The 26,433-nt window shown below is 48.8% G+C and overlaps 1 protein-coding gene across 7 annotated transcripts; it reads left to right on the top strand.

The window, feature by feature from the left end:
* The first annotated feature begins 21 nt into the window (after nucleotides 1-21).
* Nucleotides 22-26,124, top strand: DCTD (dCMP deaminase). Of its 7 annotated transcripts, none has more exons than XR_009538250.1 (7): nucleotides 22-113; nucleotides 1,611-1,725; nucleotides 2,312-2,447; nucleotides 21,505-21,621; nucleotides 23,187-23,283; nucleotides 24,271-24,417; nucleotides 25,234-25,343. XR_009538250.1 is itself a non-coding variant. In XM_060136419.1 (7 exons), the coding sequence occupies exons 3-7, from the start codon at nucleotides 1,618-1,620 to the stop codon at nucleotides 25,310-25,312; spliced, it is 537 nt and encodes a 178-aa protein (XP_059992402.1). In that variant the 5' UTR covers nucleotides 41-113; nucleotides 387-428; nucleotides 1,611-1,617; the 3' UTR covers nucleotides 25,313-26,124. The 7 variants fall into 7 exon arrangements, 6 of the variants coding, with proteins under 6 accessions (XP_059992399.1, XP_059992400.1, XP_059992402.1 ...); XM_060136419.1 differs by lacking the exon at nucleotides 24,271-24,417 and adding an exon at nucleotides 387-428 and having other exon boundaries at nucleotides 41-113; nucleotides 25,234-26,124; XM_060136416.1 differs by lacking the exon at nucleotides 24,271-24,417 and having other exon boundaries at nucleotides 24-113; nucleotides 25,234-26,124.
* The last annotated feature ends 309 nt before the right edge of the window (nucleotides 26,125-26,433 follow it).

Here is a 26,433-nt window from a genome sequence, read left to right as displayed (position 1 = left end):
CCACCTTCCGGCCACGCGGCGGCCCCGCCTCCTCTGCCGACTTCCTTCCCGGGCGGGACGGCGGGACAGTGGCGGCGGCGGCGGCGGCGGCGGGGACGGGCGCCGGCCTGCAGGTCGCGGGCGGGGAGCGGAGGGGCGGCCGGGGCAGCGGGCGGCCGCGGGGACGCCCCCTCCCTGTCCAACGTGCTGCCGGGGAAGCGGCGCGGGGCCGGCGGCGCTTGGTCAACCTGGCGGGGCGCGCGGCGGCCTCCGGGGCTTCCGAGAGGAGCTGCCACGTGGGCGGCGGGGCCGGTGGCTGCGTCCCGGGGTTGGCCTCGAGGGGCGGGAGGAGCGTGGCTTGCGGCCGGGCCGGTGACCAGCCGTGTCTCCCTGGGTCCGTTCTGCAGCGGGGCTGCAGGGCACCAGCGATCGCTAATCCTAAGCCGGTAGTAAGTTCCCTTCCCTCCGCTCTCCTTCCTCGCCTGGCCTCCTGCCTAGCCAGCACCCCTCCGGGCCCCCAACAGCGGTTTTGGATGCTGCCCCTTAAACCGCGTGGTAAACCAGTTCCGTCCAGCGTCGCTTCGCGTTAAGAGGGTTTACAGGACCCTTAGGATCGGGGAAGCGTACCTAGTGGGTAACCAGGTTCCCAGCAGGCACCGACGTGCTGCACGGTCGCGTCAGCTTCACAGCGAGGTCCCGAAGCCCAACTCTTGGGAAAGCCTCCCCATCCTCAGCCCTTGACATTAAAAATCAGACTTTTCCCTGAGAGCCACCGGGTTTCTGCGTTGCCCTCCTTCCTTGCCCTTGGTTCCTCTCCCTTGAAAGGATCCCCCCACCCGCTTACTGGAAGCTTTAGGTCCCTTCAGGGCTCTCTCCCTGTTGGAGAGACCGCTTGTGCCTGCCCGGGAGTAGAGCGCAGTGTTACCGAAATCTTGCCTTACTCACGACACTTGGCAGTCTTCATCGTTTCTCCTCTTTTGGTTCAGTACTCACAGTGGATAACGTCTGTCCCACCTGGGGAAACTAAGCGAAAGGGAAGGCACACATGACTATCACAGTTGGGACAGCTCCAAATGGAATCCAACTGGCATGGAGAATAATCCGGTGTGGTTTAGGGAGAGTTGCTTATATTCTCTGAGCCTCTCTCTAAGAGGGATGTTAGTTACCTTTAGCTCAGAACGAGGCTTCAGTGAGATAATGTGTATAACCTTCGGTGTCTGAACTATATTAGATGATGAATAGTTGTTCTCCTCTCCCTTGCCCTCTTTTGCTGGCGCCATGTGATAAGGGAGAGAGGTAAAGGATGCCAGTGATATGTAGGGCAGGCATGTGTAGTAACCGGCAAAAAAATCCTATGAGAAAGCAGTAAATAGGTGTAATATCTGGGGAAGCGCAGCCATACAAGCCGAATCCAAACTTCCGAAATAGTAACTTCATTTCTTATTCTTTTTTTTTTTTCTGAAGACCAGAGACCGTCTGGGGTTCATGTGCTGTGATTTCTGATTGATAAATGTAAATTGAAATTGTCTGAGTTTGGAGATCCAAAGTTGAAATGTGCTTTGGGTTGAACTGGAAAGCAGATTGACCAAAATGTGTTTGCTCACTGCTATTTTGTTGTGTTTTTCTTCTAGACCCAGCATGAGTGAATTTCCCTGTAAAAAACGTGATGACTATTTGGAATGGCCTGAGTATTTCATGGCAGTGGCCTTCTTATCGGCACAGAGGAGCAAAGATCCAAACTCCCAGGTAAGTGAGTTTTTTTTTTTTTTTTTTTTTTTTTTTTTTTGCGGTACGCGGGCCTCTCACTGTTGTGGCCTCTCCCGTTGCGGAGCACAGGCTCCGGATGTGCAGGCTCAGCGGCCATGGCTCACGGGCCCAGCCGCTCCGCGGCACGTGGGATCTTCCCGGACCGGGGCACGAACCCGTGTTCCCTGCATCGGCAGGCGGACTCTCAACCACTGCGCCACCAGGGAGGCCCGGTAAGTGAGTTTTACAGGAGAATGTTTGGACACTCACAGACACGGAGGTACCTACAAGTGAGCAAATTACAAGAGGAAGAGGCTCAGTGGACACCTGCCAACTTACAAAAAGCAGAGGAAATCTGCTGTCTTTTGTGCTGCATTCCTGCCTGCTTACCTCTTCCTGTGAGAGAGTAAATTGTCATATGCCATCGTTCACTGCCTCTCGTACCCCAAGGAGACAGAGCTCTTTGCCCCTCCAGAAGTAGCGTGCCCATCTTGGAGCTCTGCAGGCCTCTGGTCTCCCTTACTGCCTCTCCACTGGCAGACCAGCCACCCGAAGTCACCAAGCCTTTGGGCATGTCTTCCTGTAGGTCGGAGCCTGCATCGTGAATGCAGAAAACAAGATTGTGGGCATTGGGTACAATGGAATGCCAAATGGATGCAGCGATGACCTCTTGCCTTGGAGGAGGACAGCGGAGAGTATACTGGATACCAAATACCCTTACGGTAGGGCATGTTGTGTGTTCCATTCTGCTTGTGTCATAGCCTCGGTGAGTGCTTAAATACGGTAGATGGTCAGAAAGCCTCATCTTCCTTTTCAGTTGTTACCGACAGCTGGAAAGAAAAAAATTCCTATTGAAGTACCCCAATTTCCCCTAAGTGCCAAAGGGAGCCAAGAAGTGGAGGCGTGGTAGTGGTCACACAGCCTGGCCCTGGGGCCAGGGCTCTGTCATGGGCCTTGCGTGTTTCACTGGTGGTGGGCTTCCCTGCAGAGTGCCACAGCCCCCGGGGGAGGTGGCCCTGCCATTTGTTTCTTGGCTACTTGGGAGCGGGGCCAGGTAACCAAGTACTGGCCAGGGCTTTGCTCTGATGAGAAGCAGCGTGCATTTCCTCTACTGAGGAAATCTGGCTCAAGCTCGTCTCTGGGAAGCAGGACACAAGCTGTGAGCTGGACACCCGGAGAGGGATGATGCAGTCGCTTGCTCCTGTTTCCCCGGGCGCCGCATTCCCAGCGTGGCCGCTGGCCAGACCGCGAGCCAGATGCGCACGCGAGACCTTTGGCCTGGCCAACTCTGGTTTTCATCTTTAAATTAGGAGAGGATGCTTGTTACAATCTGTTGGCTATCTGAGCCCCAGGGGGACTCGCTTCAGAGATTATCTGGGAGTGACCAGCCAAGCCTCCCTTTTCCTTTAACTCCCTGGAGAATATGCAACTAATGCTGTAAAGAGGCGCATTGGGCTGCATATGCTGGTTGCTGAATTTTCTTAACGTTTGGACCTGAATTTATGTCTGGAAATGAACAGACTGCCTCTGCTGGAAGTACCGTAGATGCAGGCCATCCGAATGGGAAAGCTATGCCCTCAGGAAATAAGGGTCCGGTGTCGTGTGAGCCCTTTCTGTTTCATTGGCTCTTCCCTGCTAGGTTTTCCTCTGGAGTTTTTCTCACGAAGAGCTCCAAGTCTACATGTAGCCTAAGTTATATATTTTTACTAATGTTCCTCGGCCTTAATCATGTTAAATAAGCCCCATAAATTTCTTTCTAAGCTGCTTCAGGGCAACTGCTTTGTTTTTGAAAGAAAAAGAAAAAAAAGTGCCTGGAGGTGGAGAAGGAATTGAAGAATGAGACTGGGGAGAGCTACAAAGCACTCAGGGTTCTCAGGGACTAGAACAGTTCCGTGATTAAGGGGATTTCATCGTCGGGTTAGTCCATTTAACTCGCCCCCTTGGCAGAGAAGGAAGAGTCGGATCCCGGGGAAAAGAGGGTCAAACTGACCTCCCAGCCTCAGCTTTATAGCCGAGTGGAGCGCGGGAAAGATGCGCCAGTGTATCTGAGAAACTCGTGGTCACCCTGCTTTTGGTTCTGTGTGCTTTCAGTGACGAGAAAGAAGGGAAATGATTCGTTCATTGTAGGCACACGCAAAGGTGCTTTTTCACAGGACAGTTCAAGGTCCCATATAAAGATGAAAGGGTTGATGAATTCAAGGTCCACGGTGATGTGTGTAAGGACCGCAGCCCGTATTCACTGAGTCAGGACAGTGGGCTGTGGGTCCCGGCGCTGAGCTTCCCTGTAGAGGAGTTCCTGGGAGGTGTCAGTCTGTGACGCTGAGGCTGGTGGCAAATCGATGCCAGTGGTCTGCACGGCGTAGAGGGGTCCTCACTGGTTACCGGGCGGCTCGCCCGTAGGACCTGTGCCTCCTTCAATCACCATGAGCCCCAGGCACATTTCTGGCAGTGACCTAGAAGCCCAAGGCTTTGCAGCATATTTACCATCCCCCGACTTCCCACTTCCAGAACGTCTCCAGTGGCTAATTGTGTTTGTTCTGAGACACTTGCCTTTTGTCCAAGTTGGAGAGTACCTTTCAGAGCTCCTTTCCAGAAGGAATTAAAAAAAAAAAACCCACACCGGCATTTGTCCAGCTCCACTGGTTGTTTTCTGTTGAATGGTTGCTGAGTTTCAGGGCACTGGTTGTCTGTGTGCATTATTTTTTACTATCCATGTGATACCTCTAGGTTTTCAAAGCTCTTTGCCCCTTACTTATCAATTATTCATTTTACATGTAGCCGTGTTAGAATGTAGACAGTTTTCTTTCACGAGAGTAAGCCTATAATTTGATGTGCCGTAAAAGTCGGAGAACGTATTGAGTGGTTTTTAAAAGGCATTTAGTATCACTACCATCATAATACATGTAAAGATGGGCTTTAAGTCTGAATAACTATGACTGGCTGTAAAGTATCCACTCAGTCTGGTCTTTTGAAGGGATTTTGGGTCACAGAGAAGTAAATGTTTAGGTAGCCTTGGATGTAATAGAAATGTTCGCTGCTCATTGACTAAATGCAAATTCTTTTTTTCTGTTTTAAGACTTAAAGAAAATTAATTAAAAAAAATAAGTGATGGGGCTTCCCTGGTGGCGCACTGGTTGAGAGTCCGCCTGCCGATGCAGGGGACACGGGTTCATACCCCGGTCCGGGAAGATTCCACATGCCGTGGAGCGGCTGGGCCCGTGAGCCATGGCCGCTGAGCCTGCGCGTCCGGAGCCTGAGTGAGAGGCCCACGTACCGAAAAAAAAAAAAAAAAAAAGAAGTCAAAAAAAATAAGTGATAATGTGTGGACTTGGGTGAGCGTTAACGGCGGCTGGGCTGCTGTCTCAGGGATGACTCTGTGTCCATCCCTGTAGAGCTTTAGAGGTTATCTAGATTCCAGACCACTGGCTTCCTAATTCTTCTGAGTATATGGGGACCCTCTTTTAAATGTCAAAAAAACCTTCCAAGACCCCTATATAATGCTAGTTAAACTAGTAGTATCTTTTTTAAACAACTGAGGTGTAATTGACATACAAAGTTACATTAGTTACAGGTATAGGACATGATGGTTCGTATGTATCAGTATTTGATATGTTTACAAAGTTTTTTTTCTTACCATGAAGATTTGCAAGACCTACTCTCTTAGCAACCTTCAAGTGTGCAGTACTATATTATTATTAACTACAGTCACCATGCTGAACATCACAGGACTTCATTTTATAACTGGAAGCTTGTACCTCCCACCCACCTACCCCCTCTGGCAACCACCCATCTGGTCTGTGTATCTGTGAGCTTGTTTTTGCTTTTTAGATTCCACACAAAAGTGAGATCATACCTTTTATTAGTATCTTTTGAGTAAGAAGATCCATGATGACAAAAAGCTATTTGATATCAGTAACACTTTGCATTAATCTGAACTTTCCTGATGTTTGGAAAAAAGCGTATGTAAGTGCTAGACATATGTTTGCCAGTCTGTGGACCGTCCCTGTAGCCCTGGCAGAACCTCAGTGGTACCTTGGGGTTTGTGCCCACGGGGTCTAAGCTACCCACTTCATTCATGGATGGGACCCTGAAGGCCCAGAAACGTTAAGTAACTAATACAGTGCCACACAGGCAGGGTGACATCTTCTAATGCCGAGGCCAGCGCTCTGTGCTTCCTTGCGGGGGCGGTGGGGCACAGGAATTCGGCTTTTCTGAAGAGGGTACATGGCAGCACAGTGAGCCACCCATTTTCTTCTCGCTATGCACTTGAGCAAACAGAGGTTTCGATGAAATGACCCCCCAGAGGTCGAGAGCTCAGGTGGTGGTGCCCTGCGCCTAGGATGAAGCAGGAAGCCGTTTGCCCCTGGCTTCCCTTCACATTTCTCCCAAGGGGAGCTTGGGAGCTGTGTAAGTTTAAGTTTACTGGTTAACATATATAGCTTAATTCTCCTTATTAATTCTGTAAGTTTGGAAGTCATTAGTCTTGATTGGCACTCTGTGGAAGGGGAGGGAAACACAGAATGCGTGTAACCGAGTAGGGAGATGGTGTTTTTTCTGGGCTGTGTCTCTAGAGAGGCGTTTTTAAAGGGTGTTTTTGTTCTTCCAGGCTTAGGATCAAAACTTCATTGAAACGATTTGATTATAATGTGGTATTAATATGGAAAATGAAAATTCCCCCTGCCAAGGAAACTGCCTTTTATCTCATCTTTTTCCTGAGAAATCCAAAAGATAGTATGATGTCAGTAACAGTAAGTGGCAGGAAGAAGCCAGCGTTATTATAGTGACACCTTTTCACATGAATGACAATGAAAAAAAAACTGGAAAGGAGCAGATATATCTAATTTACCTTGTAAAAAACTTTGGAAGACTTTAATTTTTATGAGGGGTGGTTGCTAACCCCAGAGCGAAGCGCTCAGCTGACACTTTGAGTTCCTTTCTCTTCGTGCGATTCATCAGTGAAGCACCTTTAATCAAAATACCAATTTTATAAAATGGAGGCGAAACACTTGTGGTAATTCAGAGATCACTCTTTCCTCAGGTTTTCATAACCAATTTTGATGACATGGTTTACAGACCAGAGTGCTGGCATAGAATCAACTTCTTTCTTCCTTGGGAGCCATTGTTAAACTTCACGTTTTTAACAGAGCTCCCACGCCCATCAAACTTGAATGCATTTTCCTGCCATGCTGGTTCCCATTGGGGAAGGGATTTGTGGGGAAGCAGGCCTCTTTGCTTGGCCTCCTCTTCCATCCCAGTCAATCAAGAAGCCAGGATTGCTTTGGCTGTTGCATCGCACTCGTGGAGGGGACCATAGTCTTGATGTCCCAAGATGGGGGTAGCCCCGCACTCTGATGCATCAGGTGTACATGGAGGCATGAGACTTTTTCCAGAATCAGTTCATATTTATGCAGGAAAACTCTCACTGGTTAAGAATCTGCGCTTCCACTGCAGGGGCCGCGGGTTCGATCCCTGGTCGGGGGACTAAGAAATCCCACATGCCGTGCAGCGTGGTCAAAAAAAAAAAAAAAAAAAGTATAAAAAAAAAGGAAAATGCTGGAAATTAATTAAGGCAAGAGTTCAGCGTGGCAGCTTGAAACAGTTTTGCCAGCGTGTGGCAGTGCTTCTTTAAATTTTCTATTTAAATGTAGTCTTTATTTTTCAGATTTAGCATGTTGTTAAGCATGCGTAGATGTCGTTTTAGTGATTACTTAGCCATTTACCTTTTACCCCTTTGAACACTGACATTTTCCCGACTGCCACGCATGTGATGTATTTCTTTGGCATCCAAAAGGTTAGTCTTGAGAAACTAATTTATCAGGAAGTTAGGAGGCTGATCCTTCTTAAGCTGCAACTTACTCACAACGTAAGAGCTTCTTAGTAATTAAGATCAAATTTATTCCCTCAGCCGGTTGAAATTGAATGCCCTCTGGTTTTGTTAGGCAGATCCATGGATTTGATGACTTGCTGTTTCTTTTCCTGCAGAATTCTAATTTCACTGGTGGCGACCCTGCCTAGCCATCCAGTACTTGTGGCCTGACAGTGGGCCTAACTAGGGACTTTTGTACAAAATAACTAGTGTAATCAATGGAAAACCTTGGAGCAATTTACAGTAAAAAAATAAAGTATATTGTTTTTAGGAAAAGAGGGGCAAACTCGGGTTTCACCGTGCGGTGTTTTAGACAAACAGGGAAACACAACGGCTTATGAATGAGGCTCCCCCCAGCTTAACATAAGTGTATTTCACAGTCAGGTATAAGTGTTTATAAACAGCCTTCAGAAAAGAATAAATCATGATTTTGTTCATTTATTTGATTTTTAGCTATACATTTTAATCTATAAATTCAGGGCTAGTTATTTTCTAAGAGCTAGAGATTACTGTTTCACCATGAATGTCTACAAGGGATGTGTAGTAACAATGTATTGTAACTACCTGTCCTGAAGAGCAGATGTAGGAAAAGCTCAAATGCTTATCTATAGGATCAAACCTACCCATGAAAATACACATATCGGTCTTTGTCTGTAAAAAGTCAGTTTACTTCATGGACGTTTATAATAAAACTTAAACATCATTCAAGGTTAGTGATTTCCAAATTGATGACCAGGAAGGGGGCTGAAGTTTGTCTTTGTACAATCTCTCTAAATAAAAGGTTTGTTGAGAGATTAATAGCGTCAACAGAATTTCAGGGCCACACTCAACCTATTTTAGGTTGTATTAAGTATGTGAGCTCATTAATTACCTGAATGATAAATATAACTTCTTTAATTCTCTATGTTGGTAAGCCTTTGCTTAGAAACTCAGGGTTGCCATCATCGTGGTTCCAGGGAGCACCTGACACTCCTTGAACCTTGGAGTCTTTATTCTGTTGGTCTATTCTGTCAGTTATGTGGGTTTTGATTGATCTATTCTGAAATTGGCCTGAATTATTAAGGTTTTGTTTTGAGTTTTTTTATCAAGACTCTATCTTTCATAAGCTTTGTTAATACTGGTATTAAAGTAGAATATATATATATGTATATAGTTTGCTCCCAGAAATAGGCAATAAAATCTGGTTCCCAGAGATTTTTGCAACTATTTATATTGTTTATTACTTTTACTTCTTAGGACTTTTGTTTTATATTTGCGTGGTACCATACAAACCTTTAATATGCATGTTGGCTAAGAAAAGCTCCACAGTGCTTAAAATGACAATTATCAGGTTCAAGTGAGAGAATCCTAGACTGACTGTCCAGAGCCGGGGCTCCAGGGGTGGTGTATGTACATAAACCCAGGGATTGTGGGGTTGTCAGATACACGACTTGACATTCACTTCTCAGTATCTTTTTGAAATAAATGATCACTGAGGACTCCTCCAGTTCTAGAGTTTTCGGGAAAAATTAAACAATATAGCTTTGATTTTATTTGATTAGGGTGCTGTTTCTCTGCTTAAGGGGTTTTAAGGGTGTTCGGGAAGCATCCTGGGGTGAAAGCTGCAGTAAACAGCTGTTGATGGCAGCGACACAGAGGGACCGTGCTTCTGTGCGTGTGGACAAATTAATAGAGAGAAACGGGCTTTGTTCCCCCGCAACTGCTTCTAGTGATTCAGATCTGTTCCAGTTCTGAGATGAATATAAACCGATGGCGATGGTACACAGAGTGTAGGTTACCCCACAAACATGGATGAAAAAAGGTTGGAGGACAGCAATGAAGAAAAAGACCCCGTGCGTAAATACAAGAAAATATATATGAAGAGAGGAGAGACACCTAGAACTCTTTGGAGACAGGAGGTTATTCTAAGACCAAATAGAAAGAAAGGACTTGAGAAATCCTTTTGTGAATCAGTCCGTGTGGTGATGTTTATTGAAACATGGATACTGGCCTGGCTTCAGGAAATCCCTTGATAAATGGAGAATATTGGTGAAAGCAAGGTGGTTGGAATGTGCCCGTCTTCTCTCTGCTCATGCCGTCTGACGCGCAGGTCCTAGCCAGTGCATGGAGGTGTAAATTTCATCTGTGTGCTTTCAAGTGATAGATGCCATAGTAAATTTTAAAAAATATTGAATATGATAAGTGAGCATGAATTTTTAAATTCTACAATTAAAAGACTTTGTTCAAAATGCCATTAATTTTGAGTTTAGGTGGAAAACGGAAGCAGAATTCCTCATGTCCTTTTTCCTTCTGCGAGTGAGTTATAACTTCTAACTTGAGTTAGAAATTGAAATAAATACAAATGAGTCATCTACTCATATCAGGTTGAGTTGTCTGTTGGTGAGTTCTTAAGGCGTCTTGCTTTTTAAAAATTGTAACTATATTTCATAATACATGACATTTTTCCGAGCATGTTCACCTGTAGTTGTTCATTTACTCAGCAGATACTTACAGGGCATCTATTTCATGTATTCTGTGCCAGGCGCTCTACAGCAGTAAATAGTGTACATGTTCTCTGTGTTCAAGGAGCTTGCAGACTGATGGTGGAGCAGGTAGACATGAATGGGATAAACAGATGGTATTGAATGTTTCTTTCTGACGAAGTGACTGTTACACAGAGATCTGAAGGATTTGATGGGCCCCCGTCAGGTAAAGATGGCGTAATGGGTGTTTGGGGATGGGAACCGTGTTCCACAGAGAGAGATGCTTGGGTGAAGGCCCTGGAGGAGGAAGGCTCTAGATCACTGTGCAGCAAGGAGACCGTCTGGCCCAAGCCTGGCGGGTGAAGGCCGGAGTAACATGGCAAGGCTGGGGGCCTGCAGGGTCAGGAGTTTGGGGGGTGTGGGAAGTGGGTTGTTTGGGGGCAGGTGGAAACAGGGACACAGCCGGGGGCAGCTGCAGGAGGCCGGGCGAGAGGGCAGTGGGGAGGAGGTGGGGAGAGGGGCGCTTGGGAGGCAGCATCATGAGGGCTGGTGGTGCGGGGTTGGGGAGGGAGAGCCGCTCCTTGCAAAGGTTCTGGTTGAGCGCCTAGGTTTGGGGGAGGGGAGGGGGGAGATCTGGGCCTCTGGGGTTGAAGGTGTGTGTAAGAGCTCCCAGGGAGGGTGTGAGGTCGGCGGGTTGGGTGTGCGAGCGGACAGCCGAGTCAGCATGGCGTGCCCGCACTGGGTGGCATCACGGGTGTAGGCGAGGTGATGCAGGGAGAGGGTGCAGAGGCGGGGCCCTGGCCAGATCCCTGAGCGGCGGCTGGGGGAGTGGAAGGGCCCGCAGAGAAGGCTGTGGTATCAGGAAGCACACAGGGCAGCGCTTCCAGAAGGCGGGAGGCCACACCAGAGGCTGCCGAGAGGTCCGGGAAGGTGGGAATATGCCTGTGGGGTTTAGCACCGCGCAAGTCGTGCTGGCAGTGCAGAGGGCAGCTCCGTGGGGCGGGCCCGCTGGAAGGCAAGCTGGAGCAGCTCAAGGAAGAGCAGAAGGCGAGGAAATGGGCAGGGCGGATGCAGATCCGGTTTTGAGATGTCTGGGAAGAGAGCAGAACGGCAGAGGCAGCCAGAAGGGCGGGGCCAAGGCAGAGGTGCGCGCCGTCTGTCCGAGGGGAGGGTCCGGGTGTGTTTGTCTGTCGTTACAGCGCGCGTTTGCCTGCAGCTGAGGATGGTCCAGGAGGGGGAGATGGCTGAGGATGTGAGGGGGGTGGCCCCCAAGCTCATGGATCAGCAGTGAGGGGAGGACTCCAGGCGAGGGCAGAGGGGCGGTGACAGCCAACCTGCCACCTTCGGGTCATGGAGTCACAGGTGGAGACATGATCCACTGCAGCATTCCAGTGGAGGATGAGGGCGGTCACGAGCTGAAAGGGGACGGAGGCAGACGAGAGGTGGCTGTGTGGGGCAGGGAGCTGGGCCGCCCTGGAAACGTAGGGCAGGGTCGCAAATGTGGTCTCTCCTGGGAGTCCTGAGTTAGATCCGGTAAGCCCCGTCTTCTCCACCCCAGACCGGGATCCGCGCGTCACCCGAGGTGTGCCTTGCAGAGCTGGGATCGATTAGAACACAGGTCCTGACTGCTGTTCCAGTGCCCTTCGGTCAGTCCCGGTTCACCTTTAAAAGCAGTTAACGCGAGAGGGAAGCTTTGAAGCTTGACAGTGGGTCTTTCCGTCACAACGCTGTCCAGCAGTGGTGAGTGGTCTGCTGCTATCTGTGCTTCCTCAGGACGTATTAGACGTCAAGCAATGTATGTATCGCGCGTGGACAGTGGAAAGGGAGGTGGGCTCAGCTCACACTGTCTCCACTCCCTCCTCCTTCTGACCTGGTGTGTGTCCTTAGCACACAGGGAAGCAAAGTAATTAGAGTTCTGGGGGCTTTATCGTCAATAATGGAAACACCGCAGCCAGGAGTCTCTTTAGCCCTAAGCACTACCACTGGGGCTAAGTGGATCCCCTGGGTGCCCTGAGTTGCTGCCAGCAGCCTTAGCAAGAGGCAGTGAGGAGAAGGGGGCAGGGGAGGGAGGGAGGAAAAACGCCTGTCCTCCTGTCTGCCCAGCCGAGCAGCCCGGGAGGAGAGGTCAGGCGGCACCGACATTTACCAAGTCCATCTTCGGTGCTGTGCTCATCACAGATTTTAGTCCTGGTGGCGGGTCTCAGAGGCAGGTCTTTGTGTGTGTACAAAGATCACAATTTTTATTTTTTTAAAACTTTAATTTAATTTAATTTTTTAACATCTTTTTTGGAGTATAGAACTACCATACGACCCAGCAATCCCACTACTGGGCATATACCCTGAGAAAACCATCATTCAAAAAGAGTCATGTACCACAGTGTTCATTGCAGCTCTATTTACAGTAGCCAGGACATGGAAGCAACCTAAGTGTCCATAGACAGATGGATGGATAAAGAAGATGTGGCACATATATACAATGGAATATTACTCAGCCATAAGAAGAAACGAAATTGAGTTATTTGTAGTGAGGTGGATGGACCTAGAGTCTGTCATACAGAGTGAAGTAGGTCTTTTTCTTTCAGGTTCATAGGCCAGGAGGCTGAGGCTTCACCGGATGCAAAGGGTCATTCACACTAGCAGCTGGGGGCAGGGGCAGAGTCTGAGGAGACGGCTGGGGTACATGCAGGAGGAAGCGGGGCTCTGGGGCGTCTCTGGACCAGCCCAAAGCCTTGTTCCAGGAGTGGCCTGGGCCACAGGCAGCTGAGCCTGAGGCTTCATGCAGAGCCTGGAGGATTTAACTGCCTTTTTGAATTTTTTTTACATTATTTTTATTTTATTTTTTTAACATCCTTATTAGAGTATAATTGCTTTACAATGGTGTGTTAGTTGCTGCTGTATAACAAAATGAATCAGCTATACGTATACATATATCCCCATCTCTCTTCCCTCTTGCGTCTCCCACCCTCCCTATCCCACCCCTCTAGGTGGGCACAGAGCACGGAGCTGGTCTCCCTGTGCCATGTGGCTGCTTCCCACTAGCTGTCTATTTTACATTCGGTAGCGTGTATGTGTCCCTGCCGACTGCCTTTTGAGGGAGCTCGTCCTCTTCAGATCCCAGATCTGGCCAGAATTCCCTTGTGCTGTCCTTTTCTTCCAGCAGAGACCTCCTCTCTGGGCACAGGTGGTAACAGAACAGACTCCAGATGTTTTCCAGGGGCAGGGCTGGGATCCTCTGCACTATCACTACTTGTTTTTATTTTCACTTACAACCTTAGACTGTAATAAGGGACGACTCTCCACTGAACTATGCGCCCCTCAATGCCAGAAGCTAGGAGGGCGCAGTTGCTTTATCTTCTCAACAGAAAAGCCACTAACTGTGCAGGGGGTGGGGTTGGCGGGGCAGTCGTATCCAGTTCTTAGCAGAGGGGTTCCCACTGTTTGGGGTGTGGCCAGGTGAGGCCCAAGTGCTGTCACCTGTCGCCTCTGCTTAGGAGGGCCCTGCTCCTGGCTCCCACAGGTCTTCATCATAGCAAGACCCAGCTGGATTGGACGCCACTGTCCTCAGAAAACACGTGCAGTTCTGACTTGGTAACAGTGGCTTCACCGGCAGAATTCTCTCTAGTTCACAAAGCGATTTTCTGCCGTGCTCGGCATTGTAACCTTGCGAGCTAGGAAGGGAAGGTACTCGTGTTCCTGTTCATCGTTGATGAGGCTGGGCTTGAACCCTGGTGCCCCGGTGCAGGCAGATGCCAGGTTTTAGCCCCTTGGTTCTGAAAGCCATCTGTAATCCAGATAAATTTTTCTGCAGGAACAATATTGCCTGCGGATTCAGCTCCCCTCTGTCTACAAACGGTGCATTTGAGCCCTTGTTTCCTGGGGCTTTGCCACACTTGCCGCCCTCCGTGGCCTTTCTTCTGCGGTGCCGGCAGCCCTGGCTCTGGTTTGTCCGTGCTTGGGCGTCTCCTGCCTGGCGGGGCATGGGCTCTGCAGGGGGGACCTGCCAGCTCCTGCAGTACCAGCGCCCAGGCCCGTAGGCGCTCTGCCGGCAACCAAGACTTAGAACGACACGCATCTGGGAGGCGTCTACAGTTGGAAACCACTTTCCCTCCCTGCTGCAGCCCGGCGCCAAGGGATGCTCCTCTGGCGGGGGTAAGGGGGGACGGGGATGGGCAGAGCTCTGTGTGAGAAGCCGTGGGAGGGAAGTGGGCTTTGGGGCATTAGCAGCTGTCAGAGAGGAAGACCGTGGCGGGGGCTCTGGGGCAGAGGCTGAGAAGCGCGGGCGGGGTCCACCAGGCCTGTGCCGCTGGGTTTGTCTCGGAGAAGTAATGTAGTTGTCCCTTCCTGAGCCGGTTCTCCCTCTCCCCTACCCACCGTAGCCTCAGATCCTTTGACAACTCGATAGCAAGTCCAGTCACTGCCTTACCAACATGGAAACTTCTTGGAGCGGAGGTGAGGCAGAGGGGTGACGTTGTTTGGGGCCAGATTCTGGCTTTGGATTGGGGGTAGCCGTGACAGTGAACACTTTGCAACCTTTGTGGGGTGCTGGGGGTGGGAGGTTGGGGAAGGGTTAAATCTGGAGGCTACTCTCTTGTTTAGTTCTTGACTTGAAGGATGGGTCCTTTGCAGGCTGGTGGTGATAGATGAGGCCGTCAGGACATCTTTCAATAATTAAGAAATAAGTAGTTGAAATTTCGTCCCAACTCCTGAAGCAGGGAAGCGCTTCCCTAAATGGATCTGTTAGAGGAGTGGGTGCACGTCCCACCCCTCAGTGGAAGCCTCCATCGGGCACCTGAGGGGCACCCAGAGCAGGGGGGCACCCGTGCTCTGAGAGAGACGGGTCCGATTCAGCCACTCTGATCCCTGTATGACGCCGGAAGTCAAAACACTTGGACCCTGATTTCAAGAAGTAATGACCAAGAGCTTTGTCATCAGAAGTGGAGTATCTTGTAAAAATTAACGTTCCGTTATTTTTTTAAATGCACAGGTCAACCTTGAACTCGGGTACCCCGTTTTGTGTCAGTTATTAATTGCAGGCTGGAGCGTCCCACCTTTTCACGGCCCTGAGCGCACCCTTCTTGGCTCTCGAGTCTGGGCCCTCCCTCTTGGCAGCAAGCTGAAGTGTCCGTGCTCAGAACGCTGGTGGCCGCCTGGCCCCGAGAACCGTCACAGCCATCAGTCAAGGGCACGGGGGCAGTCCCCAGGGACGCCGAGCACGCTTGTACAGACCAGCCTGGAGAGTGTTGGCAGAAGGCAGGGCAGGTCGGGCTAAGTTCCACAGGTGCTCTGTGTCTGGACCTTTTTCCTGCTCCTAACCCGGCTGTGTCACCAGCCTGCCCCACTTTCCAGGTCAACCTTGGTAGAATAGCCCTCAGGCCCCAGGAAGTCATTTTCTTCAAGTAAAAATCCTGTACTACTAGAAATGAGGAATTTTAAACAACCTGGAGGCTTTCTCTAACTGGAATAGAAACATAGTTTTCCTGACCCCAAGTTTTATCAGGCCCCAGTATCTCCCATCAGGTCCTGGTAGCCACATGACGATCAGTTTGGGGTAAAATCGCGCTATTAAATTATTTGTGCAGCAGTTAGCAATTGTTTAGCCTTATTCTGAGGGGTTTTTTTTTAAACCTATTTAAGTAACCTTAACAATGCTGCTGTCTGAAATAGATGTTGTATTAGTCTTACATGAAACGAGATGAAAGTTAAATCTATAAAATGTTGAATCTCTTAAATCTAACCAAGGATGGAATATATCCTGTTAATTTGTCAAACTTCTAGAGAAACGCCTACATGAGACAGTAAGGATTAATCAAGCCCTAGTAAGAGGGAATTTGAAAAATACAGTTTTCTAATTATGCAGTCTCTTCTCAGCGGGCCAAGGTTAATGCAGTTCTGAATTCTGACAGTTAGTAATACGAAAGAAAAAAAAAAAAAAGACCAAAGCGTGTGAATTGTCTTATAGTTACCTGAAACAGAGGTTCTCCTTCTATCAGTCAAGAACTTCATACGCGTTAATCTGGTATTTTCAGCATTTGATTCTTTTCCTTTTAAACAATGGAGAATCGTTGAAGCTTCTTGTGTCACTTTGTGCTTAACAGATACACATGTAGTATTTGGAGATTTCTTTGGCTTATTGCTCAACCACAGATGAGTAATTCTAGGTAAATGGAAAGTTTGTCTTCTTGTGTGTGTATAACAATTTAGCTTCTTTTGAATACTTTCTAGACACTGTGTATCTTTGGAATACTTGGTCCTGATTCCTGCTCTGAATGTAGAAACTAGGCTTATCTCGAGGTCAGTAGCAGAGCCATCCTCCTTGGTTGGTTTTTGTACTCAGCCCTATTTGTAGTTCTTGCTGCAGCTCTTCCGAAGCCACATCATAAAAACGCTAGCACTCAAAAAAGATAAATGTATTCTTTAATTTAGTGCCATCAGATATCTACGGAGTGTTTCTATCATAGTGAGAAAAGTTGCAGAGAAGACTCAGCCCACCCAGAGAAGAGGCCTGCAGAGAAGGTGGGAAAAATTGGGGTTAGAAATGTAGATTTCAGGGTTTTACAAGTAGATCTGTTCTCTCAGAATCTACGGATGGATGAATCCTTAAAAGTCCAGGACTATGGGAGGAAAACGAAAGAGCAGGCTTGAGCCTTGGGAAACGCCCAGAAATGTGAGAGCAGCACAGGGACCCACAGAGAGGTGGTCTGGTGATGCTGGGCGGGTTAGAGCGGGGGTGTGGGGTGGTCACGCGTCAAGGGCCAGCAGAGCAGGGAGCCCAGAGACTGCAGCCAGAAAAGGACTGCGTTTAGGTAACTATGAGGCCGCCCGGCAGGGTGTGGGGATGGCCTCCTGTCGGCTCACGGAGCAGATCCGACACATCACGTCTCTCCCCAGCTACGCACCACACGTTGGGGGCTTGGAATTAGCCCTGCAGGAGTATTTCCACCACAGAGATCGGCAGAGGCTATAAATTAGGGCTCAGTTTTTTGTTTGTGTGTTTATAGTAGTTGGTTATATGCATGTAGTAGCACGTTACAGAGGCCAACAGGTTTCCACAGACTGGTATTTCTTAAGCTTTTTACACGGCGACGCAGCAAACATAGTTTACACCCGAAACAGTTTTCAGGAACCTCCTTAACCTTGCCACGTGGGATGCATTCTGATCTCTCGCCTTCTCTTTCCACCTGTTTCCTTAAAAAGGAGGAAAAAATGCTGTTTATAACTCACTAAACTGATTTCAGGACGTACAGCTGAGAAAGCCTTGTTTTACAGAAAACTAGAGGTTCTATGTGCATCATAACGCCAAGAGGTGATTATTTTAAAAATAGAGTAGCAGTTGTAGATAAGACAGTTTCATCTCGAAGAAGAAAAGAGACGCAAAGTGCTGAAAAGGCAGCGTCTTCAGAATGGGGGCTACGTGTATGTGTGTAAAGAAGAAAAATGGGGCCGCGGGAGCCTGCACCACAGGAGACGCCTGGTGAGGGGCTGCCGAGAGCGGGGCCCGGCCCTTGGCGGCAACAGAAGAGAAGCCTCATGTTTTGTTGCGACAGCCTGTCTTGGAGAAGGTCAGCTGTTCTAGAGGTTGAGGGAAGGAAACTGGACACATGGGGAAAAGCTAAAAACCGGATTCCCTTGGGATGGTACAAACTGCTTTTATTTAGTTAGTTGGAGCCACTGTTACTCCTGCAAACCAAAGAGCACAGCTTTAAGTGTCAAGACTGGGCCTTGAACCCTGGGATGACTCCCGTAGCAAAGCTGTTTTTCCAGACTTGCCTGAGAGGACGCGAACACAGGGAAGGACGCTCGGCCTTGCGGTCAGGCCAGCCAGGGCCCCGGAGCAAGCCCGTCGCAGGCAGGCCCTGCTGCTGGGTGCTCCTTGGGCCTGGAGCAAGCCCATCGCAGGCAGGCCCTGCTGCTGGGCGCTCCTTGGGCCTGGAGCAAGCCCGTCGCAGGCAGGCCCTGCTGCTGGGTGCTCCTTGGGCCTGGAACGGCCTCCTCCAGGCGGTTACCTGTTAAGTGACCAGTGCAGATGCCAGGCCAGGTGAATGAATCCCCAGCCTCCGCCCTGACTGGCCCACGTTAAACAAGCCGAATGGACAGTCGTCAGTCACGTTGGTCTGCCCAGAGGACAGTCTGGGGCCCGAGGCCTGTCTGCCTGGTGCCGCCTGGGCGGATCAGCCCCAGAGAGAAACACAGGGCGGTCTTGGAGGGTCAGGGCCGCAGAGACTGGAGGCCGTGGTGCCGGGAGGCCAGCCAGGCCAGAAACGCACAGCCTTTCAGACTTGAGGATCTGGACCCACAGCGCAGGGGGTCACGAGGTGGGAGGGCCCGGCTCAGTGTCAGGGGCTTCGCGGGCCAGGGGTTCCTCCCCTCGACCCTCAGGTGCAGGCTCGGGAAGCAGGTGCCCGGTGGCTGGGGGGTGTGTTCGCCACGTCTGAGTTTGGGGTGTGCGGTGGTGAACGAGGGCAGCGAGGTGTGGAGGGGACGCCTGAGTTTCGCTCTTGTCATTGTCTGCTTTTGAACGTGTGGGATTGTGGGTTGTGACCTGTTCCCTTTACAGAGCCTCACGTGCGCCTGGCACTCAGCTGCTCTAAATGCCCGGGAGACCTCTTGTTTCTCTAACAAGAAGCTTTGTGTTTTCCGTCCTGTGATTTTGTGGTTAAGAGAAAGGAAGTCTGTTTATAGTGCAGCGTGTTATTTCTATAAACCACCCTTTACACAGGGGCGTCGGATGCTGCACGCGAGAACCTGTTTCATCTGATAGTTTTCGTTAATGAATCCAGACATAATATATTTTGCCCCAGACTGCCTCGGATGAATTAGAGGAAGACAGTTGTAGCCAATGTGACAATTTTTAGAGATTCATAAGAGGACGATGTCATAGAGTTTCCTAACAGATTCAGAAACTCTGGTCCTGAATATTAATACCAGCACCATCAAAAAATAGTTATCAGGTGGGAAAGCATATTTTTGATATTTGAATTCAAGAGGACTTTCTGTATTTCCCCACGTTGCCATCAAGAATTGGAACCTGAATTTCCTCCTTTATTCACTCAGTAAATATTTAACACCCGTATGTTCATGGCATAGCATAGGCTCAGGGAGCTACACAGAACCTAGAAGCCTGGGCTGTGTCCTCAAGGGGGAAATAAAAGCAACAAGTTCCTCTAATTGTTTTTACACTGAGCAGTGTCGATACCAGCTTGGGAACATCTCGGTCACCAGGGAAGGAAATGGGGCCGGGGGGCCCCTCCGAGGCCAGTGCCCTGACAGCCCTGAGGGTCCCCCCACCCCTTGGGGTTTACGGGACAAGGTCTCAAGGAGCCAGGCTCGGGTCCCTCTGCAGCCAGTGAGGACTGTTCTCTGATGGGCTGTGATGTGATTAAGCACGGCTGTTTTTTTTCCTTTAGATTTTCGTAACAATGCCAGAGACTGTTCATTTCTGCACACAACTAAATCGTGGTGTTCGTAGGCTAAGGTGAACACTCGCCAGGATCTCCTGAGAAGGCTGCAGCTCGGCTTTCTGCCTGCAGGATTGCAGAGCTGCTGCAGGACTCACAGGGACACTTGCAACGTCCCCTGAAGACGGGAGGCCTGGGGAGGACGGTGGACCGGAGTCTGTATCCTGTCTGAGCCAGAGTGGGCCCCCAGTAAAGTTTATTGACTGAGCGAGGACATTCGAGCTAAAGTGTGCAAGAGCCATGAGTTTAGGCCACGCTTCTTTTAAGGCCTTGTCGACTAAAAGAAAAACGCAGTGTAAGAGCCGGGAGTTGAGTTTTATTCAGGGTCTTGCTGAGGACCAGAGCCAGGAGACAGCCTCTCAGAGACCCTCTGAGAGACAGCTCTGAAGACGTAGCGAGGGAGGTCCATATATATACGGTCTCGGCTAAGGGGCTTGTGCGGTCAGCATACAGTATAACCAGTCACAAGGAAGAGATATCTCAGTGGATGAATTTAGTGCTTTCCTAAGTATGGGAAGATGCAAGAATCTGGGTTCATAAAAAGATTTTCTTGGAATTGATCCCTAATTTTTCCTGAAATGTGTATCTAACTAAGGGCCTGTCGTGCCTGTTTTCCCAAAGCACAGAGTGCGTCCTCCCGTTCTTTGCCCTGAATTCCTTTCAGGGCGCACGGTAGGTCAGCGGTGCCGCAGCTGATGACTTATCTTGTAGGACTGGGTGGTGGGCAAGAGTCTTTGTTTTACAACCTCAGTGCTCCTGGACGAAGGTGCTCAGGGTAGGAGGGTGATAAGTTGGAGACAGAGGGGGAGACCTTCGAAGGCCCCCATGTTTATAATTAGAAGTTTTGTATGATTTGGACCAGGGCCAGATGGTAATTCATTCAGTAAACATTTATCTAGCACTCGTGTGCCTAGAGTGTGTTAGGTCCCCTGCAGATGTGAGAGGGTTCTACACGGCAGTGTTTTCTAAACGTGTCTGCAGCTTAGAATCATGAGGGAGAATCTCTGAAAATTCCAAAGCCTAGGCCACACCCCAGACCATCACGGTCTCCAGGTGGGGGACACAGACATGGCGGTTTCCTCCTTGGGGGGTTCCACCAGGCAGACAATCACCACCACAAGGAGAACAGTTTTAGAGAACGCACCCAGAAAAGTAAGTAATGATATTGGAAGTCAACACAGCAGCTCACAAAGCAGGTCGGGGGTTCTGCAGTAGATCCGAGAGGCAAATACTACGAGCCCCCTCAAAGGAGCACCTGTGGTTAGGTGGTGGGAACACCTAGCCTAGCAGCCTGGGAAGATGGATGGGCGTCAGCAGGTGCGGGACAGGAGAGGAGGGAGCCTCCCCAACCTTGAACCCAGGCAAGGCTGGGGATGACCTTGGTTCACCATTTGGGGATCACTGACCAGTCTGGCAAAAACTTGACTTTCCACGGCCATTAAGTGGATGGATGGTTTTCGTAGGGAAGACAAACCGCTGGTTATCCGATGGCATTTTTCTTTGGTGTGTGTGGGCTGAGGGCCATGAGGTGCAGCAGATCCCTGGGGACAGAAATGCTCAGCTTCACTTCCTGATTGTCTTGCTCTCAGAGTTGCCCTTTGCCCGCTAGTGGCCCTGGCGAACATCCCTGCGTGTGCGTTACCAGCACACAAGTGAGCCGTTTTATGCTGGTGGTTCCGTCCCCGCCTTGTGGGTCTTGGGGAGCGGTGAGCCATCGCTCTGCTTGGGGTGGATGGGGACAATTGACCTTGGCCCCTCCTGGCTGCTGTAGGTGTTAACAGACCCAGGGCTGCTGCGGTCCACGCTGCTCATCGCCAACCTGTCAGACCACGTGGCCTGCATTTCTCAGTACTTTCCGTCTCTAATCAGTTTTTTAAAAATTGAGCCTGTTATCTGTGTTATTTCATAGGGGCAAACGGAATGCCTCAACACTCTTAGCGAATTCTTCATGAGCTTGCAATCTAAGTTTTTCTTTCTTTCTCCTTCAAACCCACAGTGTGCCACGCCGAGCTGAATGCCATTATGAACAAAAACTCAGCAGACGTGAAAGGCTGTACCATGTATGTCGCCTTGTTCCCGTGTAATGAATGTGCTAAGCTCATCATCCAGGCAGGTAGGACCCGGGCCGTTCCCATTTGTCACATTTGCATTGCTGCCTGCTCACTGCAGATGTGTTTGATCTTAAATCGCTATTGTTTAGATCTAAATTAACTGCACTATCAGCTTTGCAAGATATTTCCTGTGTTTTGTTTTTGAATGGTGCCAGGTATTCTAAGACTAATTGCATCCTCTGTGATTCTTAGCATGTTTTTAATTTAGTTTGCAACTTCCCAAACTGCAAGCTGCTAAAAAACACCGCCAGCATTGCATGTACTTACTGTCAATTTACTGTTCTCTGACATATTGTGCATAGATTAGCGGGGAGGGAGAGAAGTGAACTTCTGTCAGAAACAAGGTCAGCTGGGAGTCTGTAAATGAAATTTTAATTTGTATCCAATATATGGTAGATATATGAGGACCTAAACATCTCTTTGCATATAAATGTCATAAGACTCAAATGGTACAACTTGAAGTTTTTCTTACATTACGGTTACCATAAATCTGCACCATTGTGTTCGGAATATTTCGCCTTTTTCAAACTGTCGCATCTAAGATTCAGCTACACTTTATCTCCATAAAGCTCTCGGCTTGAGATTTAAAGACTTACCACGTTAGCCAGATGTGTGCTTTAACGGGGCTGTGTATCCCGAGCCCTGGATCTCTGAGCAGAAGCGGTCTGGTGGAATCAGGATCAAAGATCTCAGTTAAGGAGTCTCGTGGTCTCCCTCCCTGGGGGTGTACGACCCTTCGCGAGTTTTCCTCGCCATCCTTAGCACAGCGGCGGCGGCAGGTGCATGGGAAGAGCAGCCTCCTGTGGTCCCTTTTTTTTTTTTTTTTTTTGGCGGTACACAGGCCTCTCACTGTTGTGGCCTCTCCCGTTGCAGAGCACAGGCTCCGGACACGCAGGCTCAGCAGCCATGGCTCACGGGCCCAGCCGCTCCGCGGCATGTGGGATCTTCCCAGACCGGGGCACGAACCCGTGTCCCCTGCATCGGCAGGCGGACTCTCAACCACTGCGCCACCAGGGAAGCCCCTGTGGTTCCTTCTGAGGCTCGTGGAGGAGCGAGTGATTGTCAAGTGCCCTCCAGATTCTTGGCCCTCAAGTTAGAACTGCCTGGTGAGACAGGGGTAGGAAACAGATCTGCCCTCTGTCAAGCTGGCTTGAACTGGTCTGCAGAGCCATTCCTGGCAGCACGGTGGTCCTCATCTCTGATTCTGCCCGTGTTCTCCACCACCCCCGTTAGCCTCTTGAGTTAGGAGTCGTTGCCTTGAGAATAAAGAATATTTGATTGCCTGCAGTAAAGAAAATTTGGTAATCGGATCAAGGCTTGACTATTTGACATGTTTTCACTTTGCATTTATTTTAAAAAAATCCATAAAGACTGGAGGGTAGATTAAGTAGAATCCATGTGCTGCTGTATTTGAGAGCAGCAGATACATATTTCAGTCACTGGACATTGTGTGCTCGCACCCTCAGGAAAGTTGATTAATCAGACTCCTCCAGGGCTTCCGTCCGCATGCCTCTTGTTGTATCTCTCTGTGCACATAATGAGGTTTCTTTCATTGTTGCCTTTTAAGGGATAAAAGAAGTTATTTTCATGTCTGATAAATACCACGACAGCAATGAGACAAGAGCCGCGAGACTCATGTTGGAAATGGCCGGGGTTTCCTTCAGGTGAGTGGGAGGCGTGTGGAGGAGAAGGCAGGCGCTGGAAGGCCTGATGAAGAAAACACACTTGACCTTGTCTGATGTTTAATTTCTATGTGGGATGCCTGACCTCCACACTTGGAAGCATCTTTTTATTTATGTTATTTATTTTAAAAATTTATTTCTTAATTGAAGTATAGTTGATTTACAATGTTGTGCTAATTTCTGCCGTACGGCAAAGTGATTCAGTTATATATATGTATACATTCTTTTCCATTATGGTTTATCACAGGATACTGAATATAGTTCCCTGTGCTCTACAGTAGGACCTTGTTGTTTATGCATCCTGTATATAAAAGCTCACATCTGCCGACCCCAACCTCACACTCCGCCCCTCCCCCAACCCCTCCCCCCTTGGCAACCACAAGTCTGTTCTCTATGTCCACGAGTCTGTTTCTGTTTCCTAGATAGGTTCATTTGTATCATATTCTAGGTTACACATATAAGTGATATCATATGGTATTTGTCTTTCTGACTTACTTCACTTCGTTTGATAATCTCTCATTGCATCCATGTTGCTGCAAATGGCGTTATTTCATTCTTTTTCATGGTTGAGTAATATTCCATTGTGTGTGTGTGTGTGTGTGTGTGTGTGTACACACACACACACATACACCATCTTTCTTATCCATTCATCTGTCGATGGACGTTCAGGTTGTTTCCATGTCTTGGCTATTGTGAATAGTGCTGCTGTGAATATAGGGGTGCATGTATCTTTTTTGGATTAGAGTTTTGTCTGGATATAGGAAGCATCTTTTTAAATATGATGGGCTAAGGCTCTAAAGATTATTCCAAGGGTAGATTTTTATGGGCAGTGACAGAAGTAACTGAAGACAGTCTGTAATGATTACACTTTACTTTTAGTAGATTTCCAGGGCTTGAACTAATTATTCTGATAGTGAGAAATTTTAAAATTCACAAGTTTTATAATATTAACATTAAATCTTTTTGCAGATGTAACAACTCTGGCATAAAATATTTAAGGTGAAAATAACCTGCCAGGTTGGAACACTGGGAATTCTCTTTACAGTCATGGTTTAAACTGAGCTTTCAAGTCATTGATATTTATATGCTTTACCTTTGGTAGGCACAGATTGGGAGGTATGTGTTACTCACAAGTCAGTTCAACCACCTTTGGTTTCTGGTAGAAACTTCTTTTAGACTGAAAACTTTTGAAGAAGTTCCTTTATAGTCTTTGTGTCAGCAGTTGGGGTCCTTGTAATTGGTAACGTACCTAACCTTTTGGGTTACTCATTAGGGATATAGGTTATACGTAATGAATCTCTTGCACTATTGTGCCTTCTGAGACACAATTTATTTACATAATAATTAGATATTTACTGTATACTGATTTTTTTTTAAGGAATATGTTTAGTCTCCATGTATGTTCTTTTCACCTGCTTGAGAAGGTATATTAATGAGTAAAAAATATCATGGGTTTATTTTACTTCTGCATTTATAGAACATGGTGTTAAAAATGACTCCACTAGAGCTGGTTGTTTTGTATTGAGAGCAAAAGAAAATTTGCTCTTTTTTTTTGCTTTAGAGCAATTCCAAGTTGGCTGCAAACATTTCCTAGACAATAAGATAAATCTGGTGGGGAAACTAGTCATTGGATGTCATGTCATGCAGCTAACTTGTTAGAAATCCTCTGACTTCCCGATAATTCATGAACTCAGCTAGCTGACGAACACACAAACCAAGCCGCCCCATGCATCTTTTTTTGTCTTAGTCTTTTCCGGTCCGTGCTTCTCTCGGTATGGTGCACTGTAATTGGCTCCTATAGAGACAAAATATCAAGCGAATACCGGGAATTTTTTTTCCTCCCCGCAGAAAATGTAGGTTAAGCCAAAGTAAACAAATGGCTCTAACTACTCGCTAGATAATATCTCTATATGTTTTGTTTCTTACCTTTAGGAAATTCACACCCAAGTGCAGCCAGATTGTCATTGACTTTGATTCAATTAACAGCAGACCGAGTCAGAAGCTCCAGTGACTTACATCTCATTAAGTCTCCAGAAGATCGGATTATCCTCTTCTGAGAAGCTGCTAATGCCTTTCATCTTAAAGTTACACATAACTTTTTAATAGCCGGGACGGCAAAAGTCGACATGTGAAGAATGTAAAAGCTCAAATCTTCCTGACTCGCGTTCCTGTCACGTGGAATCTGCATGTGTTGAAACTGTCGATTCAGGGTGTAAAATAAAGGAGCTGTGGGTGCGCACGGGGCTGGAGCGGCACCTCCCCTCCTGTCTCCTGGTTCGCTGGGACGCTGGTGGCTGCGCAGAAGGGCGTCAGCCGTGCGTCGTCCACTGCGTTTCACAGCCGCTCTCAACGCCACGTGTGCTGGGAGGACAAATAACTGTGGCTGTGTGCCTGCCGGCATGAGCAGACACGCTGATCTGAACATCGGGCCGAATGAAGCAGCACATGTAATGCCCTGGGGGGAGGAAAGGAGCCGCAGGACAGTAGCATTTAAGTGTTTGCTTTCGAGAGTTGAGGGAGCCCCCAGCCGCCCAGCCACCCGCCCAAAAGTCCTGGACGGGGTGCGCCTTGGTGCCGGCAGATGAGGCTTGCAGCTGGGCGGGCGTTCTTTCCCGGCTCTGCTGTCCTGCCTCCCACAGGGCGGTGCCGCGGTGTGCTTCTGCACGGTGGGGAGCTCTGTTGTTCGTGCTGCTTATTCTGGCTTTGTGGTGACACAGAGCTCTTACGTTAGTTTATTTGGGTAATGAGTCGTTCCCGGGGGAGGCAGCCGTCGCCCCGCGCCGCCCCCAGGTCCACACCCTGCCCGGCGGCGGAGCCCCGCGCCGCGGCGCGTGTCAGCACGTTCACTCCCAGGGCTGCTGTCTCCGTCCTGTAAGTGAAACGAACGCGAGGAGGTGTCAGTTCCGCCCGGGTCTCTTGGTGACAGGGGCTCACTTGCGCTCCTGGTGCCCTGCCCTCATTGACACACATCTCACCTTCCTGATCACTTCGATTTGGGGGATGGGTAGCAGTGCTCCTTGTCTTTAATCTCATTTCATTTTTATTAAATGTGCTCAGTACCTTCGTTGAGAAAATGGTTTCTTTATTCTAAAGATCATGACCGTTTTAAAGTGCTCTTACATCCTTATGAGT

Source organism: Lagenorhynchus albirostris, chromosome 21 (assembly GCF_949774975.1).
Source record: "Lagenorhynchus albirostris chromosome 21, mLagAlb1.1, whole genome shotgun sequence".
NCBI lineage: Eukaryota > Metazoa > Chordata > Mammalia > Artiodactyla > Delphinidae > Lagenorhynchus > Lagenorhynchus albirostris.
The sequence above is the reverse complement of the archived record's forward strand: the minus strand, read 5'-3'. Positions and strand labels throughout refer to the sequence as shown.

What these genes read in the sequence shown, in the direction of transcription:
- DCTD (XM_060136416.1), top strand. Translation starts at nt 1,618, where the DNA reads ATGAGTGAATTTCCCTGTAAAAAACGTGATGACTATTTGGAATGGCCT. An exon ending in GCAAAGATCCAAACTCCCAG is followed by an intron (nt 1,726 to 2,311) that starts GTAAGTGAGTTT and finishes GTCTTCCTGTAG; the next exon opens with GTCGGAGCCTGCATCGTGAA. An exon ending in ATGGCCGGGGTTTCCTTCAG is followed by an intron (nt 23,284 to 25,233) that starts GTGAGTGGGAGG and finishes TCTTACCTTTAG; the next exon opens with GAAATTCACACCCAAGTGCA.